At 34.8% G+C, this 25,147-nt stretch overlaps 1 protein-coding gene across 1 annotated transcript in view; it reads left to right on the top strand.

Moving 5' to 3' along the window:
- Positions 1–24,817, top strand: part of LOC145684144 (uncharacterized) — a 58,816-nt gene extending 33,999 nt beyond the window's left edge. The window contains exons 4-10 of the mRNA XM_081756086.1: positions 2,556–2,745; positions 6,205–6,428; positions 8,922–9,134; positions 14,889–15,063; positions 15,963–16,120; positions 22,410–22,593; positions 24,537–24,817. Coding sequence (XP_081612212.1) covers positions 2,556–2,745; positions 6,205–6,428; positions 8,922–9,134; positions 14,889–15,063; positions 15,963–16,120; positions 22,410–22,593; positions 24,537–24,694 — 1,302 coding nt within the window. The 3' untranslated portion in view covers positions 24,695–24,817. The remainder of the gene's footprint in view (positions 1–2,555; positions 2,746–6,204; positions 6,429–8,921; positions 9,135–14,888; positions 15,064–15,962; positions 16,121–22,409; positions 22,594–24,536) is intronic.
- The last annotated feature ends 330 nt before the right edge of the window (positions 24,818–25,147 follow it).

Genomic DNA, 25,147 nt, shown 5'->3' with positions numbered 1-25,147 from the left:
CTTAATTCCCCGATATTCATTTTGAAACACCCTGCATTTCTCAGCATCAGTATTGGAACTAAGATGTAAAAAGGAGAGATTGTGATTGTTTACAACAACAATATTATTATTAGTCAAGACTATAATTACTACAACAACACAAGTTAGTAGTAAAAAAAAAATGTAATTAAATGTACACTCGTAACCCTTTCGGACCCAGGTGGCCAAAGTGGCACATACGGGTGTGTCACTTTTTTAATCCGCTCCTGTATGGTTAGTAATTAAGAAATCAGTATATATTTTTTTCCAAATATGGTTGGTCCATATTATATCATTTTAGTTTCTTTTTCTTCTGTGTGTCGAATTTCCTTCTCAAATTTCACCCCAGTCAAAAATTCGAGAATTTTGGAATTTTCTTTATTACTTTTCCCCTGTAGCTTCATTCGTTGTAGAGAGACCTCCTTAAGACTTGTCAGGTAGATACGGCGGATGGATACCTAATTGTTGACATCAATTGGACGGGCTTGCGCGCAGTGTTGCCAACTATGGAAATTTAAAATCTCCTTAAGTTTGGGCAAAAAAAAAATCGAAATATTTGTTATAAACCGTTCCTAGACGTCCGCATGCAAGTCAACTTACGCCAGTCGAACATTTGTCCTTACTGAACCAACTCGGGTACATATCGTTACAGTGAGGTAATTAGGGGACGCACGAAAAATTCGGATTTAGGTTCTAACTCCTGATTTTCCCCTACTTTTCTGTTTATCGAAATATATTTTTGATAATTAGAAGCATTGTTTCTTAAATATCGCCATGATACTTGTAGAATATATTAGTAATGTACCAGTGTTCATTTTAAGATAGTTTTCGTCTGTCTGGTAGAAGTGTCTACGGAAAATTTTAATTCAAGATGTTAGGGGAAAATTACGTGTTTTGTCTATTATATCCCTCTTGTTGGCTACATAGAAACAAAAGTAACAATATCTGAAAGTCTTGTCTTTGCCCTTCACAACGCACTATAGAAAGTTTCAATAGGATAGTTAGGGGAAGTACAGTTGAGGTTTACAGTAGACCTTGTTCTCTAAGTGGAAAGATAACTGATTTTTTTTAGGTAGACTGAAATATTTTTAATGACCTGCTTACTTTATTAGATATCGTCACAATACTTGTAGGGTATATTATGGGGATACCAAAGCTTCTTTTAAGATAGTTTGTGTGTGTCTGCTAGCACTGTTGCCAGCTACAGAAAATTTTAATCTCCGATTTTAGGGGGAAATTTTGGATAAATTCCCTTTTTGTCTCTATTATTTCCCTCTTGTTGGCTACATTCGAACAAACGTATTACTGTCTGAAAGCCTCATCCTTAGCCTACACAGCGCATCATAAAAAGTTTCGGTAGAATAATTAGGGGAAGTACAGTTGAGGCTTATAATAAACCATGTTCTGTAAATGGTAAGAAAATTGTGCATTTCTGAGTTAGAATGAGATTTTTTTAAAAAATACATGCTTACTTTGTTAGATATCGACATGATACTTGTAGGATACATTCTTATGGTACCAAGGTTTACTTTCAGATACTTTACGTCTGTTTTATGGCAGTGTTTCCAGCCAAAACAATTAATTTCCGATTTTAAGTGAAAAATTCGGCAAATTTCCCTTTCCCCTCTATTATTTCCCTCTTGCTCGCTACGTTGGAACAAATGTACCACTACCTGAAAGCTTCCTCTTTAGCCTACAGAACGCACCATAAAAAGTTTCAATAGGATAATTAGAGAAGCTGTAGCCCCGGCATATCTGTTGATTTTTGCTTCTGAGGCGTAAAAAGTGTCAAAATTTCATGTGTATGGAAACAGAGAATTTTTTCTTTCTCTCTTTGAATGGAAGCCAGCGAGTTCAGGTTTTCACTGTACCTTGTCAACGCACCAAAGAAATTTTTTAGGTGGCTTGGACCTATATGGCAACAGTGGTGCTAGATACAAAAAGTCTTGAAATTCGGTTAGGGATTTTTTTTTGTAAATTTTCACCCCTACATTTCCCTCAGTAATTTCCCTCCCGCTCGCAACACTGCAATGTAACGTACGCCAAAAATAGCCACATTCCTTTTTTTTTTTAAAAAAAAAAAACAAGGTCTTAACCATATCAATAGGTTAAATGGTTTTTGAGAAATAAGTCACTAACTGACAAGGTAGGAAAACGCTAAAAATGACCTGGGTCCGAAAGGAATAATCACACGATTTTGCTCGTATAGGTACAAGGAAACAAACGATTTGTAAGTTACGAGGGCTTTGACTCAAGTTCTATTGATTATTTCAATAATCTTGAACATAAATCAATAAATAATAGCTGCCAGAAAAAAAACAGACATTTGAAAAAAAACATGAAAAAGAACGATGTTTTTTATTGAAAAAAAACTTCACAGAAAAAAAACCGTTTTTTTACAACACTAGTCGTATAGTATGTTTTCTTAATTACAGTAATATGCTATAGTATGCTTCCCTTGTTTACAGCATGGTGGTGTACGTGGTATGCTTTCCTTTGTTACAGTATGATGGTATAGTGTGCTTCCTCTGTTACAGTATGATGGTATATATGCAGTGGACGCTTCTGCAGCTAAAAGCGAGGGAGAAGGTTATGCAGATGGATCCGGGGCAGCAAATGAAACTCGTCTTGTTCTACAAACAACCACGGTAAAACGAAGATTTCAAGAGTTCTTAAATCTTCAGACAAGACTGGAGGAGAATCCAAAACTGAAACATGCATTAAAAGGTAACAGAAGAAACAAATGTTGTATTATTGTGCATGTAAAGTAATTACAGAAATTTAAGTTGTCCTACTTTTCAATCAGAAATAAGTATTTTCGTGGAGTTTACGATGTATTTTGTTGAAACATGGTGTTAAAAGAGTTATAACTTACTGCCCAGCAATAAAAAACAGATATTTCAGTTTCCGAAACTAGACCAAAAGTTAGGACAAAACGATCGATGTAAAGGATACTGCAGTGTATACAAGATTCTCCTCTTAGTCAGTTGGATTTTCCAATATATGCGTCAGTACTGATAAATTTAAAGTTGTCTCAGAAAGAGGAGTTACTAATTTATGTACTTCATGAAGAAGCTTGCTCTCTTGTCAAGAGTTTCTGTCGCTTCGCCATTGAGTTTAGTTCGAAGTATGTTGAAGAACCTATTTAGACAAGATTTCCAAATTCAATTCAGGAGTTGAATAATTCTGAACTGGAAGTAGGATCAAAAACAAGAAAGTTATAGAAAATATGAAAGCTAAAACAGTCTCTTTTGTTACGTGGAATGAAGATTTCTATTAGAAGGCCACAGAACATGCGTTTCAAAAACTGTTATTACCCAACCAGTTAGCCTATTATGAAAAAAAAAAAAAAAAAAAAAAAAAAAAAAAATATCATAACTTAATTGAAACATTGTTTTCTAGAACCATTACTGTACTTGCATAATATATTTCTTTAATTCCACCTTTGAATGGTTATTTGGTTTCGATGAGTCGAAAATACTATAAAGTGCATAAATTCGAGATTTTTTTCAGAAGAATTAAAAAAAATGAAGAAGAATCCTCAAGTGAGAAGGGCACATGAAAGTTGCTTGTGTGCCTCCAGAAAACAAATAGCCTGAATTACTAATATCTCGTAAACGTAACTATTAATAAACATTATCCAATTTATGGAACTACCTCACATTCAGGTGTGTAAGCATATTTAGAAAGGATGTATAGTAGTGCAGGGCGTGAATTAGCTTGGTGTGTATATATATTTGGTCTTTACTGTGTTCGTCTTCGAAAGAATAGTAACCAAATTCTCTGATGTGGATGCCAGGTTCGGTACCAAATTTTCACACCCTGTACTAGTGAACATACTTACTCCCACTTTTTGACCAAAAATTCTCACTTTTCCTACTTTTTTCTTTTTTTATCATTAAAAGTCGCTTGCATGCATCTCTGTGATCATGACCGAGCCATTTCTAGGTTACGTCCAAAAGAGCGGGACAATTTAAATTACTTACTTTCTGTTGCCATATAAAAGGGCTATTGCAACGAAGTCCCCCAGTTGAAGGGAAGTCTTTCGTGTAGACTATTGAAAAAAAGAGCGATATAGCAATTTGTGTACCCAGTAGTTCACCTTCTCCATGTGTTCTAGACATCAAGGATTGCCTATATTTTACAAGGTGTGATCAAAAAGTGCAGTGAATGTGGTTGCACAGTACCATCTTTCGATGTTGTACCCATTTCAACTAGCAAGCTTGGTAGCCTAAAACTTTGGTACAGTCAGTGTGTGATAAGCTCATTTGTGCATTATTTTTGGTGTACCCGTTTCAGATAATTGAATTTCCTTTTATTCTAAAAGGATGCTATATTTAAACAAACAGTATAGCTAAGCTTGCGCATCCTCGTACGGATAGCAACATCCAGCAGACGAAGCACCCGTGGCCTTGGCAACCAACGGCAGCCAATCACAGTCCTACCTATGATTACGTCACTTTGGTAGGCGGGATCACGCGAACAACGAGAACAAGAGAGAAACCGCGTAAAGCAGCCATCATTCGGTGCCAACCGATTTTCAACGAGAGGCTCATATTAACATCGCTGCTGATATAATTTATCAAAAATGTAGTATTAACATATCCATTTGTTTCTAAGTCATCTTAATACATCGACATTTACATTGTTATTAATATTACTTTGTATTTTCGAAGGGATGTAAGTATAATATTTAGCTTAAACATAAATCCAGATTTGTATGTGTCATTTACGTTATTTGTGTCCAGAAAGTGCTGCCTCATGTTCTTCGCCTTGTCATGCATGGTGCAATATATTGATACAAGTAGATTTTTGGAGTGTTTAATTAATTTTCATGTTAAATGATGCTGAAGTTTTGTCCTATTAGTAAGTTTAAGGTTGTTATTTGAATTTTCGCCTATGTGTAGTTAGCGGTGGAAGAAACTATAGTTTTGTGATAACTTGTTTCTTCGTTAACGCTCGGGAGAAAAATTCAATTAACAACTATCTATTGTAATGTTTTGCTCTACTTGGATTACCATCCTATGGAGTAAACATCACAAGTGTTGAGTTTAAACGAGCTTGTTGGCTTCTACTGGCAGAAGAATGAGAACATGTTAAGAGTGTCTGTTGTGCGTCAACATTAAGGCTTGTTCTAAGTTGAAAAAAAAAAAAAAAAAAAAAAAAGCCAAAGAAGGTCACGAAATGTCAAAATCCGTGTATGGCGATGAAGTGGTGCCGTTGGAGACTGTTGCAAGTGGTATGAGCAATTCAAAAGCGGCAAGAAGTCGATTGAAATCGAGCAACGATCAAGACGTCCTTCGACGTCAAAAACGGGTGAAAACCTACAAAAAGTGGCGCTAATAATTTGTTCAAACAGCGAATGACTATTTGAGAGCTTTCCGAAGAACTATACATCTCATATTGGTCAGCGAAAAGCATTTTAACCGCCGCCGATTGAATGGACAAAGAGCTTCCTTATTCACCACGAAATCGCACCATGCCACACCTTGCTTTTGATCCGCAAGCTTTTTGGCCAAAAAGAATATTCCTGTCTGTCCACATTCACTGTGCTTTCCAGATATAACACCATGCGACTTCTGGCTCTTCCCAAAACTTAAAATCGTGCTTAAAGGAAAACGTTTTGACACTATTTGACAGTGAGGGGGCCACGGTAGAACAGCTGAACGCGCTTGCAAAAGAAGCCCTCTAGAAATGCTTCCAGTCATGAATTCAACGTTGGAATAAGTGCATTGCTAGCCAAGAACAGTACTTAGAAGGAGCTTAAATCAAATTCCACGTAAGCTTATTACTGTGTTTCTAATAAAATTATTCACCACATATTTTGATCATACTTCGTATTGGCTTCATCACATCTTGTTTTTTTAACTTTTGTCATTTACGTTTATCTAGTTGAATTGTACTCTTGCCATTTATGAGAAATATAGAGAAAGGAAAAGGTTTTTATTTCAAAAGTAGTTACGGATTTTTCCAGACGGGGATCCATGGACATGTCATAAGGTGAGCAGTGCAGCTGAAAAATTTTACCTAATGAAGAGGCGAGAGAAGCCTTGAAATCATTTTGTCTTTTTAAACATATATTACAGAATTTTGTGGAACGAAAAACTTAGAAACGGTGTTGAGAACTATACATGTATTGTTCTAGGTCTAGAAACGGTGTTGAGAACTATACATGTATTGTTCTAGGTCTAAAAGGACCATCCAAGTGGATCAACTTACCTTTTGGAAAAGTCGACCAATCAACGACTGCCAATCGTCGTCCAATACTCGAGAAGTTTCTGCAACAGTTATGTGCTAGAGCAGATTTGTCAGCCTCCGCAGAGCTTCGTGAATTCTTGGCCTATGGAACCGATGCCTCCATAGCATTCGTTAAAAAAGCTCCAGAATTACCTGTTCCAAGAATAGATAAGGTAAGTTATTATTATTATTATTATTATTATTATTAAATCTCTGGGGTGGAGTCGAATTCTTCTGTAATTGCATTAAGTTATAAAAATCATCACGATTATTACAACGCAGTGGTAACTTTGTCTTGAAAATACCGTATCATTCTTTCTGTTAGTGTACAAAAGGTGACTGTCGTCATTTTTTAAGAGAGTAATGACTTGCGGAAAGCAACGAGGTCTGGGACTATTTCTTCATTGTAAATCCAATGATATATATGGTGTTTCAAAACAACACCGATAACGTTTGGGAGGTGATTCCTGACACCAAGATAAGACAAAATGTATAGACCAACCTGGGTGCACAAATGCTTCCTTTCGGAGTTATAGGCTGTCGAAAACATGAAAAAATGAACTTTAAAGGTCAATAGCTCCAAAATTATGGGACCTACCGTAGTCGGGTCAAGACTTTACTTAGGAACTAGTATGTTCCCTATCCGAATATCCAAGTTTCAGAATCCTGCGCTATTTCAGCAATAATTTTTATAAAAGGTAGTTTAAGAGTACTTCAAATTATATGCTCGTAGCAAAACTCCCTCTATAAAAATTGCTTCGTGAGTACCTTAGGGTTCTTAAACATGTATTTTTGAATAGCGCACGTATTACTTCCTAAGTGAAGGCTTGACTTGATTACCGTAGGTTCCACAGTTTTGAAGCTATGGACTTTTTAAAGTTCATTTTTTCCATGTTTTCGGCAGCCTATAACTCCGAAAGGAAGCATTTGTGCATCCCGAGGTTTGTCTATACTTTTTGTCTTATCTTGATGTCAGGAACCACCTCCCAAACGTTGTCAGTGTTGTTTTGAAATACGCTGTGTGTATATATATAATCAGTTTTTTGTTTTTGCTTTTTGAGTAGCAAATTGCTTAACAGATTTAAATTTATATTTCAGTTTATAAGTATTTTCAGCGCCAAAGAAAATAATGATACTCGTAAAATAATAATGGAAACAGTATACTTTACTATTTCCTGTGGACATAAAATAAAAAAAAAAAAATAAACAAGTATGATAATAAGAACCGAAGTATACAGAAAGAGTAATTACAAATATATTCAAAGTAAAAACGAGAAAGCACCAATTTTTTCATCTTACAGAGATTGTCTAAAAAGATAACTGTTTGCAATGTCCATATGGAGGACTTTTTTATTAAATGCTGAGTCCATAATTCTGTCTAGAAGCGAGAAATTGGAATTATGTAATCTACGAAGTGGATTTTTTTATGAAATTAGAAAATAATAATAAAAAATAAGAGCAGTAACTTAATTTCACACATGTTCAGTATGCATACCTATATCATAGCCAAGCGCTTTCAGATTCAATTCGTTTTTCCACCTTTTGAATTTTGTAAGACTATTTTTCTTTCGCATTTTCATAGGAAATAAGAAATAGCAAAAAGAATATATTTCTGGGCGAATACTATCAAATAGGTATATTTACGGTCCCTCTAACAGAGTTTGAAACCTATGAAAAAAAGAAAGTAAAATTTCATGTTTTTCCTAGTGATCTAACATTAGTGTAGTTTCCGAAAATTAAGTGTGATGTCTTGCATCTCGAAAGCCCATTGAGACGCTTAATTTCCACATAAAATAAAATGTTCCACACAATAACGTCATTGCAGTCTTTTTAAGACAAGGCTTTACTAGTATACTGTGTAGTCCGTATTGGCTTGGCGCCTGTTATTGAGAATCTAAAAGACTCCTAAGGGAAAAATACTGGATTTTTCAAGAAAACCTTTTTCACTTCAGCTTTGTAAGATCATTCTGTCATAAAGGAATGAAGTATATGTTTTATTTTTAATAAAAATATCTCATTCGGGAATAAATTATGATCACATTTTGCGTTTTTATCGCATTTCTGCGATTTTGTGAAGCAAACTACGATGCGATGCCACTTAAGCTCTAATATCTACATTCTTTTTCTTTGATATATATATATATATATAATATTTAAAATATTGCTTATATAGCTACAAACAAAAGAGTTTGAAGTTTTATATTCAAATAGTTCAGAGAATGGGTACACTGGGCGCGTGCACAACGATCCTGGAAAGGTTTCACGCCAGTTTATTATTATTATTATTATTATTATTATTATTATTATTATTATTATTATTATTATTATTATTATTATTATTATTATTATTATTATACCCGAAACCCTGTAGATCACATTTGCGCCTATCAGTCCATTACGCGTAACAACTCTAGGCTACATTATATTTTGGAAAACTGGTAAACCTTCAATTTTAAAAATTTCATTTCCGAAAGTAAGATGATTGATACTATTTTTATTATATTCGTCGATATTTTACCAACATAATTTACGGTAAAACAGGTTAATTTTTGAAGAAAAATGTTAACATTATTTTGCTGGTACCTTGGACATAGTATCACATAAGAAAATATGTTTTTACCATTTCAGTTATGTTAACATAATGTTACTTTTTTTTTCCATTCCAGTTCCTTGCGAAAACTGTTACAGGTGTTTTCAACACAATTAAAACAGCACTGCCAAGTTTTGATTTTGAACCAACCCCTTCTTCTCAACCAGGATCTCCGGAAATGCATCCGAAAATTCTTCAGGAAAGAAAGGTGCTTCCTGGATTTCTCAATTTTGGTCATAAGTTGGAGCCCAGTGAAGTGAAAGTGGATTTCAAAGAAAGAGATACTACCGTAAGTGTCTGAGAAAGTGTGATTTGTGTTAAAATTAGCTGAATGCCCGTTCTTGGCAGTGGGGAAATGAGTTTATGGAAAACATTTGAATGGTGTATATGAACCCCTGCTCCCACGCCTTCCCTTTTAGGATGAGCGTTTTAATCGAAATGGAATGACGAAAATCCAAGTCGACCCATATGTTCAAAAAATTATTTCAAAAGGTGCATTTTTTGTTTGTTTGTTTGTTTGTTTTTCGCGCGAAGAATTTAAATCCCGTTCCACTCCGTAGGATACGTATTTAAATCAAGAGGTAATTGTGAAACTGCATTAGTGTTTCCATTGCTCCTCTGTAGTTGTTTCAGACTTCATTGTCACTTTGGGGCCGCGGTGGCTCAGTGGTAGAGCGTTCACCTCTTGTGCTTAGGGTTCTGCTCCTGCCAAGTGAACTTTGTGGTGGACAAACACCGTGTGCGTGGGTTTTCTCGGGATTCTCCCGTTTCCTCGCACTTTCTTCATTCCACCATTTCAATCATTACTCATCAGCATTGCCTCCTTTAGCCTAACCGGCATAACCGTGAGACGTAAAACTCAAGATATTTCATTTCATTTTTTCATTGTCACTTTTTCTCTTATTCCTAGCCTCTTCCGTTAGGGGGGGGGGGGGCACGGTGGCTCAGTGGTAGAGCGCTTACCTCTGGTACGATCCCCGGCCAAATAAGTTTGTGGTGGACAACATCGTGCTTGTACGCTTTCGTGGGGTACTCCTGTTTCCTCCCACTTTCTTATTCCACCAATTCTTCCATTATCATTCCGATTGCTTTCGTCATCGTCTCCCTTAACTTAACAGACATAACCGTAGGACGTTAAACTCAGAAATTTCATTTTCTATTTTCTGTGACCACCTCCTCTTGTGCTATTATAAGTCTGTCGTTAGACATAGCGTACTTGGTTTTTTGCTTCTAAAGTTCGTTCATTTCCTCACTGGCATTGTTCCAGTTGTTCTTTTCCTGTGGAGGAAAGAAGAGTTTTTATATTGGTGCCAAACACTATTTCGTGTCGCCAGTTATCTTATTATTGTACTTTTATTATTTTGTAATTTTTTCTTCCTGAGTTTACTGTAAATATTTATTTTCCATTTTTTTTTTTGGGGGGGGGGTTATGATGAAAGCCTACGTTATAAACAATGAATAATGTTTCTTGACATGTAAAAATGAAAAACAGATAATATTTAAATCTAATAATTAATGAATCTATTGTTGTAGCCTGAATTATTCTGTTTTTGGTATAAATTTTGAATCCCGCTACCCCTTTATTGTACTCACTTTAATGAAACTGACTTTATAAAAACTCAGTACAGATATGTACTATGTTCAAACATTCATGTCAATCGATTCAGCCGTTCGGCTGTGGTTCAATCGCAAACAAGATTACATTCACTTTTATTGGTATAGACATTAGTTATGAAACTAAAATGAAATATTATCACCAGCCCAACAAAAATAATGAAATTTTGGCAATTAGTGTTATACGAGAAGAGATCAACAAGTCATCCCTGACTGTGACCTGAATTGTTAGGAATCTCAAATTCCATCCACAGTCTCTTCCCTCTCAGCATATCCACTTTTCATAGCTATGCACTTTTCACGTGTATTGGAGCCCTCTTTGTTGGATTAGTGATCATCACGTGAACCCCTGATTCGTTTCCTGGTGGGTGGACTTGTTGTGGCGGACAAACACCGTGCTCGTGGGTTTTCTCGGGGTTCTCCCGTTTCCTCCCACTTTCTTCATTTCACTCATTTCTCATTATCACCGTCTCCTTTAGCCTAACCGGCATAACCGTGGAACGTTAAACGTAAAGATTTCATTTCATTTTTTCATTTTTCGTTTCCTGGCGGGTGAGGCCCGAACGCAGTAGTGATCAAATCCTACTTCAAACTCAAGGCCTAACCCTACATAGCCTCTCTGCTATCAGTGGACGTAAATACTGTAGTGATATAACGAACTAAGAATTTAAAAAATCAGCATTTTTATTCATGAAGATCATAATATCAATTCTGTGAGTGAAACCGGACAAAGATTTTTGTAATCTTTTTATCTTAAATTTTGGATACGTGCATAACAATTTTTAAATCACAAGGACAGGATTTGTAATCAAGAAATCGTTAGAAGCAGAAGCAAGGTGTTTGCAAATAGTCAAGAATCACCTGTGGTAAAAATAACATAGTGTTTCTCAGTAGTAATTAACATTTCGGATAAAATCATGAAAAAATAAAAAATGAAAGCAAATCTCAGCTTAAATTAAAGTCCCAAAATACTTCTTATTTTTCCACCATTAGATAACAATATTTTTGTCATTTGAACTTTCCTAAGATTTTGCAAAATTTTATAATGTCTTTTAGCAAATTAGAAAGGAAAAATAATTGAAACAAACAAGAACAGTAGTTCATATAAAATGACCAGATTTCAACAACAACAACAACAACAAAAAAAAAAAAAAAAAAAAAAAAAAAAAATCCTGCACCGAAATGGAAAAGTTTCTAAGAAACTACAAATACAGAAAGAATGACCACTGTCTGGCCAATACTAAGCACAATCTGCAATAAGGTAAAATATGACATCAGAGAACTTAAACTATCTATTTTCATGTGACATGATATTGGGAAGTCTCTAAAAGTGACATGCAAATTTGAATACTTAAAGATTTAACTTATTTCTGTTATAACTGGCTTAGCATTGAGTGAATTTGTAAATTACCTGTTATGCCGTTAAGCTAACATACTATGTCTGGTTTTGAACTCAACACTCTTGAATGATCACAGTTGAATAGTTTATATTTTACAACAAGTATCCACTATACTACCGTTGTAAGCCAATTGTTTCATCAATAAAATATTGTCATTTATAACAACAAGAGATTGTGACCACTCGTTTAATTTCACTCTTGAATTTGATTCACGAATTCACTGTTTCCTTTTCACTCATCTCTCATCATCACCGTCTCCTTTAGCCTAACCGGCATAACCGTGGGACGTAAAACTCAAAGATTTCATTTCATTTTTTTTTTTTTCATTTTTCGCTGTTTCCTTATTAGTTATTGATAGTGATTTAATTTGATCTTTATTTTATTTTATTTTATTTTTTCGAGGTATGCTACAAATACAAATCCATTTAGTAGAAAAGAGTCCCTCTTTTCCATTTTAACTTTTTCCTTGTAAGTGATTTTTCGAATTTGGAAAGAGGTAGAAATCGGAAGGTGTTAGATCGGGTGAATAAAGGGTAGTCAGAAGAAGCGTATCCAATGAATTCAGTCTTAATTCACTGATTTGAATGTTTTGAGTCGTGATCCAATCTAATATTCTGGTATTTACTAGGCCAGGGTTTCTCAACCTAGGAATCGGGAGAGGGTTTCATGGGGGTCGCGAAGATAAGTGGAAGAGAGATATGTTCCTGTATTAGATTCCGATTATATTTTTTTAAATATTATTTTGAATTTTGTTCCGATGATAGGCATATTTTTTTTATACATACTGTTAAGAAGAACAAAAAGTAGATGTACTCAACATTTTCAACAGTGTAGAGTTGCTTAAAAATCAATTTAAATGAAAGAGGTGCAATATGAAACTAATGAGAACTGCATATTGAAATAGTTAAAATTGAAAACACTAATCCGCAATTGCTGGGTTGCGTTTGTTGATAAATCAACAATGGACAAATTATTCAGTCGACAATAAAAGCGATTGCTTTTCTTTAGGATTCTTTGTCGTTCTTTGCAGAATTGTACACATATGTGTGTGAGCATATAGTCTTTTTTTCCAGCAAGCTGGCAACAATAAAGATATATTTTTGGTGTGAAGTTTTGTTTGTTTCCTAAATTTTAAATGTAAGCAAGTTGCTTAGTTTTTGGTGATACTAAACACATACAGAACAATGTACCAAATTCACAACAATATGAGGTAACTCAAAGTGGCAGCCTGTCGAAAATTAAAATACTCAATTTAAAAAAAAACTGTCCAAGTTTTTTTTAAACAAAAATTAGAAATTTCTTTTTATTTTTTTATAATATGACCCAAAATTAAGGGAGTTACGAAGTTTTAAAATTTTCAAACGGCTTCCATTTTGAAACAGTATGACAGATCGGATTTGATATTTGTAATATGAGTGAATTGACCAAATTTGGTTTTAATCTATTGTCTTTTAGGGAAGTTATTGTATCCACTATATACAAGAAATGGATTCTACTGTTATAGAAATAGATGGATATCGTGAGATCTCTGCAATAGATATATTAAAAATCCGACAAAAGCTTAATACAAACCAGAAATTATAAGGGGGTCGCTGGCAAGAGGATGTGATAAAATGGGGCTCGTGATAGGAATTAGGTTGAGAACCAGTGTACTAGATGTATAGAAGCAAGCACATTCCTCGAACTAGGAGCTGATAATTGTAAACGATGCTCTTCATCTTGGGAATGAAATGTCGATTACGTATGCTGATCTGTTGCTGTTTGTTAGACATCGTATGTAATTATTAGTTTCGTTTAACAAAAATGCACTATACAAACAAATAATTTCAAGTGTTTGTATAACATAAAAAGGAAAGCTGTTCTCATCATTGTTTCTCATTCATTTTTAATTGGTTAGGGTATGATAACAATGAAATGTAGACGCTTTAATGATATTAAAGTAGTGTTTTTGTAATAATGTAGAATTATTTTGTAGGTAATATCACTTACCGTGATCTTCAAGAAATTGTAGTGCCAATGTAAGATCGTGGTGAGAATACAAACTTTCTGGCCTCCCATCGTGGATATATAACAATATGATTAATATATTTGTTTATTAGTGTTAAAACACTACTGACAGCAACATCAAACATTTAAGTATGCACAATTGTAAAAAGGCGACGATTCGCTACATGGCATTTATTTTCTTGTATTTGGTGTTATTCTTTTTCCACGACTTCATGATTGACCACAATTTTAGAGAAACATAGAAAATGTGCAAGAGAGTATCAAACGGAGTATTACAAGGCAAATTTGTTCATAGTAATCTACTCGCAACTATTGTGTTTTGTCTGGGAATCCATATTTTCTATATTTCGGTCCTACGACCATGGTCACGAATTGTCTCTTCAGAAGCCAGAAGATACTAGTTAAACATGATTTTAATTGTTGTCCTGTAACAAAATAAAATAAAAGCAAATGTTTGAAAAAAATCACTATGTATTATTAACATTGTAAGGTTGAAGTTGTGTTCATTTATATTTGAAATTGAGGTACCCACAATTGTGTGGTTTGTTCTGTTCTGTAAAATTATTTCAGTTAATCAGAACGAGATTTTATGTATAAAAAGACAGACATAATACTGTGAACTCAAGAGACGAAGTTTCCTGTAGTGAGAAGCAGTACTGTGTAGTGATTTTGTTGCATAATAGAACAACCACCCGATTGTGGTTATGTCAGTTTGCAAGATTAAATGAACACTATTTCAACGTTAGTGTTAATCATACATAGTGTTTTTTTTTTTTTCAAACACTTAATTTTATTTTATTTTATTATAGTACAAGGCATTAAAAATAATGTTTAACTAGTATCTTCCAGCTTCTGAAGTGACATTTTATGACCATGGTCCTAGAATGGGCCGAAATATAGATGTGGATTCCTAGACAAAACGCAGTAGCTGCGGGTGCAAGGTGAGTGAATCTTCGAATTTAATTAATTAATTAATTAATATGTACATAAGAGCATCAACTAGTAATTATTTTTTATTGTAGGGCAATACTTTAGAGGACGACGTTGAGATGTTCTTGTCGGATCATCACGATAAAGTAGATTCCGCTTGCGAGGCGTTGGAACCTCACTTATGGGATGGAGGAGTAGCCGAATATTGCCTTTTGCCACCTGAAAACATTGCTCACAGGAAGGAGAGTCAGGAGTCAGTATTTGACGGTGAGTGTTTAAGATGGAGGTAAATGGATCCTTATATAGAAACCCTTGACTGCTAAGATCGAAGCAAAGTTCTAGTACTTGATACAGCCTGAAGAAGAAAAACGAATCTTTCATGCAAACAGATTGAAGATGTGAAAATTTGTACTATAGTCCTGTTTAACTGAATATTTCCGGGTTAACCGAATGGAAGAAACAACATGGAATAAGACGAAACCGTTCCCACTGAATTAATTCTGATCAAACGTCTTAGGGAGCAAGCTGCGAAGAAGCATTCATCTAGTGTTTTTTTAAAGGCTGAATTAAACTTTATTCTTGTAGTCGTACGGCTTTAGTTTAGCAATGTTCAGTTTTAAGGACATCATATGTAGCCAACAACGTCTTTTCATGCTGAAAATATCAGATATACAGAACTATGTATCAAGAAACTTTTACTCCGGTTTAATCGAATTTTCGTTTAACCGAAATACCATCGGTCCCATCAAATTCGGTTAGACGGAACTCTAGTATACATGAAAATTGTGAACTGTTGAAGGTGGTATCATCCACAGACACTGTCATGGCACAAAATGAGGATAATGCAGTTAAGTAAGCACTGTTTTTTCTTAATTTAATCGCATGTGCAAGTTCCATTCTTTAACTTACGAACAGTTGTTGTTGTTGTTGTTGTTGTTGTTGTTAAAATAACGATTCCAATAAATCGTTCGATTTTAAGATCTGAAATATTTTGAATGTTAACAACAATGTTTTAAATTACACTCCAAGTTTCAGCATGAAGTTCACTGAAATTTTTGTATGTTTTTCGTAATTACGTAAATTGTATGTACTCCCTTTATACCCTTGTGGACTTATCCCTATTCTCATGTCGGTTGGTTTTATATAAATATTTTTTTTCTTTTAAGATGAAATCGAAGAATTAGATACTCAGCTACCTCTTACGAAAGTGCTTCTCGACATTGGAATCGAGGTACTGCAAGAAACGAATACTTGGATAATACAAGAACCTGTGATGAAGATGGTGAAGGTGCTCTTCGGAAATGTAATCGAAAATTGGCTTACCGTAAGTAATACAACATATTTTCCTTGAGTATAATTACGTTTAAAGCTTAGGAGGTGCTGTTTCTAAATATATTTCAAGTACAGAATATGTATCCTAAAGAAATTTCATGTATTCAATAATAACTTAATTTTATAGTATAAGAAAAGTAAATAGAATGAAAAATAAAGTACAAACAGGCAACTAGAAGGGGCGATTAGTGGTTTAAATTATAATGTATTCCACCAACGAGGTAGCGAAAAACTCACATAAACTTATTTCTAATGAAATCCGCTTTATTAGAAATTTTACGACCCACGTTGGCTCATTGGTAGAAAGGCTTACCTGTGTTGCGAAGGGTTCCTGGTTCAATCCAGGCCAAGTGAGTTTGTGGTGGACAGCATTGTGTTCGTGAGTTTTCCCAGAATTCTCTTACTTCCTCCTTCCAACAGTTTTCATTATTCATTTTCATTAATTATCCGTCTCCTTTGCCTAAAGGCCATAACCTTGAGATGTGAACCTAGAAATTTCATTTCGTTGCATTTCTTAGAAACTTTCGTGTTGTTTCTTAATATATAGTACAACTTCGAATATAATACAGCGTAAAGTTTTGATTGTAATGGAAAAATAAAAATTCGCAACACAAATATTACACACACACTTTGAAAATATGTAATAGAGAACTTACCAAGTTGTAACTCTTTATTAAGATTTAAATCCCAGTCTGTATTGAACCTTCTTCTGGCGGCTACATGACTCCAGAACATACAGACAGAGACATATTTTGTACTCTGATGGTATGCTCATATCCATTTGAATACTCGGTGAATAAACGTATATTTAATAGCAAGTTTTAGGCGTCAATCAAAACGAACCATAACATGACATATATTATATTGCTACCTACGAAGGTAATTCCAAAAGTACTTTTTTAAGAAATACGAAGAAACCTTTATTTGCAATGATGTTTACATAATTTTAAAGCTTGTACATTTACCTATTTTTCTACATAATCGCCATTTCGGTCGATGCATTCTTGTAGGCGCTGTGGCAGTTTTTGTGTGTCCATGTCATCAACTCGCCGCCACGTACGAGGGGTGAACAGAGATTAAAGTTACAAAGCCTGCAGTGAAACGTGTATATATCATTTCATACAATCAATACAGTTAACAGATAGTACATACATCAGGTAATTTTTCGACATAGTCTCCATATCGGTTGAAGCACCTGTCGTATCGCGGAATAAGTTTGAAGATTCCCTCCTGGTAAAAATCCTGGGCTTGCGTCTTCAGCCACGTTGTCATGAAGTGTTTCACCTCCTCGTCTGAGGCGAAGGGACGGCCTCCTAATTTCTTCTTCAATTGCAGGAATGGTTGAAAGTCGCTTGGAGCGAGATCCGGGCTGTAGGGAAGGTAGTCGATGATGTCCCACCGAAACTGCTTCAACAGCGTGGTCGTCTTCTGGGCTGCGTGCGGGCGCGCGGTGTCGTGAAGGAAACTTTCGACACGATTCTGCGACATGCTGACGAGTCATTACATAAACCTCTAACAGCTGCCGGTGAATTTCAGCCACAGACATCTAATCACTGAGCGGACTTCTTCGCGAGACCAGTTTTCCAAACAAGTCGCCATTTGTGCTTACGTACAACTAACGCCGTAGGTGGCTGAAAGTCTCTACAGTTGCCAGCTTCATGTATTAAAACTACCACACACTTTTCGTTCCTCTATAATAGACGAAACTCCAGAAATATCGACCTTGTAACCGTAGTTTCTGATCCTTCCTCGTATTTGAGGAAGCGTTGAATATCATCGTTGCTGAAGCGCGTTCCGGCTAGATGTTCTTTCAGCTTAGGAAAAAATGCTAGTCACTGGTTTGCTTAACCCTCGCGACTATCTCGTCGGAAATTGATGGTCTCGCGCTCCTCTCGTCGTGAATTTCAGTACGACCAGCTGCAAACTCCGTGCACCACTTGCGGATGTTTTTGACATTCATGTATGACTCGTCATACACACTTCTGTCAATAGGCGATAAGCTGCAGTCAGTTTAACGCCTTTAGTGTTTAAAAACCGAATAACTGCACGAACTTTGTAGCCTGAACTACATTAGAAACGGCTGACAAGCCAAGACTGAGTGTCCCAGCGAGGTGAACGTAGGCTTGTTTGGGAGTAGGGAAAACAACACACATCATTGTTGACAATAGCTGCACGAACAGTTTCCATGTTTCCCTAGCCTTTTGGAGACCTTACTTGTGGGAGTATCCTCGTATTTCCTATGTATACTTCTGACAGTGTGTCTACTACTCTGGAAAACATGGAAAAGTCAGGGATTTTATAATTTCTGGAAAAGCCAGGGAATTTTCTATATATTCTGGAAATTTTTGGTAAAGTTAGGTTTATTTCATTGCTGTTACATTTTATCTGCACAATGTTCGGAAAACAACTTTTCGCTACAGCAAATGTCATCATACAGTGAAGGACTTCTGAAAGGAGTTGGCAACACTGGCGTCTGAAGCTCGTGGTTTCTGATCTCCACGATTAAAAGTGATCCTCATCCTCATGTAGCTAGGCTATTTTAACCGGTGACTCCCAATGAAGTCCCAAATAACACTTGTTCTAGTTTTGTTGATTTTAATGTAGCGATAAGTTAGAGCCTAACTATGTATGATTAACTCTAATTTATAATATAATGCGTACCTACATTACTTGGATTTAAAACTCCTATTCCAACTCCTTCATATTCCATTTTCAGTGCAGTTTGGCTTTTCGCTTGTCTTTTTGTGATGTTTATTATTATTTTGCAAATAATTTCTGTGAATATTTTTTTATGCTTGTAACGTTTTAATAAAATCATTTTTTTTCTAGCAAGTGCTCATATTTTTATAGAAAACGTGAATGTAGTAGACAGAGCCCAGCGATTATTATCATACTTAAAGTATGTCGATTCAGTTTCAGCTAGTAATCGAGAACCATCTTGTGACAGCTTTAAAATTGTTAAATCATGTCTGAAGATTCTTTGCTTAGAGCTAAATTTACTTTCTTCCAAAGCGTTGCTGCAGACGTTCAACCTATTCTTACGAAATTTCAGTCAGACTGACCAAGCTTTCCTTTTCTTTAATCCCGGCGGGAGCTCATGTGGTTCGGATTCCACGTTAATCAGTAGGTCCACGTCTCATATAGCCTCGCTGCTGAAAGGGACGCTAAACTAAAATCAACTCAACTCCTTTTCTTTATGTTGAAATACTTAAACTTTTGAAGTCCCTTATGATTAGATTTGTTAAAAAATCCATTATGAATGAAGCAGCAAGTCCTGAAGACCCCATGAAAGTTTGCCTAGAAGATGGTAGTAAGGATCTGTGTTCGGCTAAGCAGGTCGATGTCGGATTTGCAACACATACAGCATTAAGATCAGAGAAGTTGTCGGAACTGGATATCCTTCGTTTTCGGAGGGATTGTGTGCATATTTCAACAGGTTTTTGTAAGAAGATTGTGTCTAAATTGCCACTGAAATACAGACCTACTTACAGTGCTGCATGCTTCTCTCCCGATTAGCTTTAAACAAGAGATTTGTGGAGAAACAAACAACCGTAGCTTTGGAAGTGCTTGTAGAGAATTATCATTTGTCTGGCCCTGGTGCTGATGAAGTAAAACGACTCTACAGTGAAATTTGTATTAAAGACTCAGTTATCACAAGAACGAGTAATTATGACGCGACTAAGGATCGTTCAGATCACTTGTGGATCTTCATTCTTGAGAACACTAACTCCAGCAACAATTGTTCATCGTTCGTTAAAAAAAAAAAAAAAAAAAAAAAAAAAAAAAAAAAAAAAACCTAGTGTTATCACGCGGAAACTCTTCCATTGAACACAGTTTCTCATTGAATAAGGAGTTTCTTATGGATAACCTACACGAAGAGTCTTTAGTTTCTCAGAGAATAGTACACGACGCTGTCACGTTCCACGAAGGTGTTCAAGCAATGCTAGTCTCAAAACAATTAATTCATGCAGCAAGAAATGCAAATGCGAAATGGAAAGAGGCTCTCAGAAGGAAGCAGACAACAACTGAGGCACAGAAAAATCGTGCAAAAGAAAGAGAGCAGCTGCAGAGTTGGAAGAACTGAAGAAAAAGAAGGAAAAAAAATCCTTAAGAAGGCAGCAAAAGAAATCAATGAAGTTGATGAACACATGAAAAAATCTTAAGAGAAAATTCAGTATCGTGATCATAATTGAAAATCTCATGTAGATTTTAGTATTCTAGATTATAAAAATATTCTGCATTTAGTATTCTACATAGAAATACTAAATATAAAATACTTTTATAATCTAGATTACTAAAATCCACAGTGTTTGTCAGTATTTGTATCTCGCAACGACATTCTGGTTAGTATCCATATATCTGTGTGTATTGTCGTGTACATATTACAGGGTGTATACTGATACTGAAAATACTAGAAGTATACTGGAATTTTGATCCATATACTGGAAAAACCATGAAACTGGTAATTATTCAAAAATATTTTTTGTAATTGTTTTAATAGTCTTAGAAACAATTTTGTATTCATTGAGATTGTAAATTTTTCCAAAGCAGGAGTTGTATGCATTTTGTAATTAGACATTTAAAACAATGGATGGAGTGAAAGGCTGTGAGGGAAGTTGGGAGGCCCTGTAAAAAATGTTAAAAAAAATCATTTGTATTTCAAAAAAACCAAGGCTAACTAAATTTATTAAAAATAAGATATACTTTTGATGATTGTATAAGGTAGTATTCTTATTTTTAAAGGATAAGTATGGCTGTGCAAAGAGGGAACGTAGCAGCGATGCTAGGAACTCTCCCTCCGGGAAAAGCTTTGGACGAAATTTTCCTTTTGTAATCACTCTCCTCTCACCAAACTCTCGAAAAAAAAATATATTATTGTGTATTTAATGACTTTAGATTTCTGGAAACAATGTGTGCAGAATAAAGTGATTATAGTGGGGAAAAAAAATTGTAAATGTATTCATAAATGTTGAAAATAACAATATCAAATTCTGAACTTTTGATGGTAACAATTAAAAACCTAAAATCATCAAGAGTTTGATTAATCTTAAAGAACTTATAAAATATCATTGTATTAGGTACTCGAATTTTGCTGATAGTTGTACTGAGTATACTTGAAATATAATGGAATTTCGAAAATGAAACTCAGCAGACACCCTGTATTAGCCCTACTTCATGTCTTAGAATAATAAAAAATCTAATAGAAGGAAATCACTTGAATAGTCCAGTTTATGTAAGTGAGAGTACCTCTCAATTACGTGGTATGAAATGTAAAAATCTTTATACACATTTTTGTGTATTATTATGTATGTTTTGTCATTCACACTTTTTGTATTTGAAGAATATATATTTATTAGTTGTATTGAAACAAGGAGCGGAGAGAGGGGACTATAAGGTGAGATGGGAGGCCATCAAAAAATAAATTGTACTTAATAATATTGATCTTGCCAGGAATAAATAGGTACTTATTTAAGTGTTGTTCATATTTCTATAACAGCTGTCGCAACTAAGAGAACACATATTATAAAACTACAAATGTTTAGAGAATAGTGGTTACTGAACTTCACTAAAATATAGTCTGTAAAATTTTGTTTTGGTCTGGAAAACCTGGAAAAGTCAGGGAATTTATTTTGTCTGAAATAGTAGACACCCTGTTCTGACCTTGATGTGTCACGCAACGTCACAGCAGGGTTATGGGAGAAATATAGATGGTACAGTCCTTTGTAGTATGAAAAGTGTAAAAGGCTAGACTGTGATTATAATATGAATGTGCTTTTTACGAACCTGTTTTTAAATTTAAAACGTTGTACTATATTCGGGCCAATACGGTAACTCCATATGCAAACTCTAAAAAAAGTTTAAACTGAGGTAAGGAAGGTAATTCTACATTCGAGGTACACTCAACTTGAGCTCACTATCCGAAAATTAGAAATAAATTTGCAATTATGTGCAGATTTACTGTTAAAAGTTAAATTCATATCCAGATTTATACAGTAATTAACTTTAAAGGAGGTTATTTGCTCATTGTTATCTTCTTATTAATGGATCATTTCAGTGAACTCTGTGGTCTTTCTCGACATCTCGTGTGACTGCTGGAACTCTTGTATATGTATAATATAAACTTATTTACGTTTAAATATAACGTTTTGTTAGCCATATATCTCATTTACCAGCAATTTTAGCCGTAAAGACATCCTTTTCTCTCTCTCTCTCTCTCTCTCTCTCTCTCTCTCTCTCTCTCTCTCTTTCCTTCAAATAACAAAATACTGAACTTATTTTAGGATACTGTTGAAGACATGACATTGGAGAAGTTCTGGAGCCATTACCTCCGTCTTATTCGTCATGCACTATGGCCTGATGGGAAATCAGAAGGTGCACAGAGAGGCGATTCGTCATTCAGAGCAGAAAGGTTGAAAGAAGGAAGTCGAGAACAGCTAGTCAGGGCATTGGAACAAAGTTTTCCTGGTACGAACGGAGCTTTCTAAATGTTTTCTAAATAAATTATCGCTATTTACAAATTATTAAAAATGAAACATGTTGTTGCTTGAGTTTGTATGAATTTTATTTTGTGAACTTGTTCACTAAGTTGAGTTACTCATGAAAATCGAATCGATTTGTTTATCATTTTTATAAACACATTATGCACTTTTCGTTCTAAAATTATATCATCTTGAAAAACTTGTTGTTTTATGTATGAATATTATTTTATGGCGATTTCTTTAGGAATGAACTTGAATATTTAACAATTCTTGTGCATATACTATAGGTATCCGAACTCGCAAGCTCGAGTGAGGACGAGCCTTAATGAAATAAAGGAGCGCTTGCTCAGTTGAGAGAAGTGGGCGCGAGTCCGAGTGAGTACGAGCCCAGTTAAGATTAGTGAACGCGAGCCCAGCAAAATGGCCATCTATCGTATGTACTAACAATGTGAGAGGACCGCGGTGGCTCTGTGATATAGAGTGACCACTAATAGAGTACAGGATCCCTGGTTCGATTCTAGCTCGCGGCAAATGAACTTATTTGTGGACAAATACCGTGTGTGAATGTTTTCTTGGTGTTTTCCTGTTTCCTTCTACTTTCTTCATCCGTAGATTCATTAATTCTCGTCATCACCTCTCCCTTAGCCTCGGTGCGAGATAATGGATCGTTAAACTAGACATTTCATTTCATTTCGCTAATAATGTTCCTTAGGCGCTGGTGCTTCTTTCTGTCGTGGTCGGAATTGTTCAGATTCGAACAAAGGCACACAATAAGTGGGCAAAACAGTTCAGGAACATTCTTACAGATGTAGCCAACAATGTAAATGTTTCTCTTGCCTTTTTAGTAGATTTAAATACTCAATTTCTGTCTTTAAATAAATATTTCTTTATTTTCGGTTTTATTACATGTTATGAAATGTTATTACGAATATGAATATATATATATATATATATATATATTGATTGTACACATGTAAGTGTACAATCATGTCCAAAATTATTGTCGCACATCTATAAATATGTTGTTGTAGCAATATAATTTGATAACGAATTCGCCCGATATTTCTTATAATGTTAGTATGTGTATAATCGACAAAGACATGTATGTGGAAAATTTAATGTCAAAAGAGCAGTAAAATAAGAACAATAAAACGAAAATAAAACTTTCTTGTCCATTTAGGAACGTTTTGTTTTACTCGTTCTAATTTTCGTATTTATAATTCTTTTCCTATGAAATTTACCACAAATATACATTTACAAATATACATTTACTACAAATATACATTTACCACAAATATACAATTATACACATAGTATCAGTATTAAAAGTACCCTACAAAATCATTATCAAATTATATTCTTACAAAAAGACAGTTATAGATATGCGGCAATAATTTTGGACATGAGTGTACATACAGCGGGTAAAGTAGACGGGCAGACACCCAAAGTTATGCAAGAACCATGAAAGGTATAAATACGTTAAAATCTAGAGATTTTTTTTCACACACAGTGGTTTATTTTCTTCTATCGTCGCTCGAAAGTTTAAAAAAAAAAAAATAAATAAATAAAAAAAAAAAAATGGATAATCCTCTGATGCACATTCGGTTCTTCTTTAGACGAAAATAGGAGATTCATGGCTCGAAATTCACTGACTGTAACATACTGCCATCTCTTTGTACACGTTTGCACTCACCTTAATCTTTAAGAAATAAACGCTTCCTGTTTAATCAAAATCTTAAGTTTTGGTGTCACGTTACGTACGAAAGACGTTCAATCAAAGATTTCCCTTAGTGTGACAGAATTAGCTCTCAATGAGACAAATCATTCATTTATATTTTTCTGTCAGCTTACACGACATAACAGTGGAAACTAAAGATTCGGTTTCATTTCATTTTCAATTGCTAATTTTTACTCTCTCGTTTCCTTTAGGAATGGTATCTCAATTCGTTGGTTCTAAGGAATTTCAGGAGGGAGTAGAATTCGTTGTCAATTCAATACAACACGTGAAGCTCAATCGAGATGTGGCATTACAGGTACTTGATGTCGTTATCATAGAATTACTCTCATGTTGCAGAGAAAATAGGTAAGTTGCATATGTACATATATATCTAATACTATGTATCTGTGCTGTGTGTTGCAGACAAGAGGAGTTTGCGACAGAATGCATATCGTGAGGAAGGGAATTGATATTTGTAAATGTGTTATGTATATATGGATGTGTACATGTACTCAATAGCAAATCATGTACCTCGTAGAAGAATATTTCCATGGCAGGAATCTTCTAACGGTATACTGTTCTAGAACAAAGAATGGGTGGACGATCCTTTAACTACGTCAAGCAGTGATGCTTTGTGTGTACGGAAGGAGAATAATGAACTTCTTGCCAGGAGCAATCAAATTATTGGGTGTTGTACTTTTTGTAAAATATTATTAATAGAAACCATACATAATATTACAATTTCTTGTAGACAATAGATGGTAAGCTATTTTGCTTCGTACAGGTTCTGATAACGAATTTCTATTTTGTTAAGTTTATGTAA

The sequence above is a fragment of the Thermobia domestica genome, chromosome 4 (genome assembly GCF_964235325.1).
Source record: "Thermobia domestica chromosome 4, izTheDome1.hap1.1, whole genome shotgun sequence".
NCBI lineage: Eukaryota > Metazoa > Arthropoda > Insecta > Zygentoma > Lepismatidae > Thermobia > Thermobia domestica.
The sequence above is the reverse complement of the archived record's forward strand: the minus strand, read 5'-3'. Positions and strand labels throughout refer to the sequence as shown.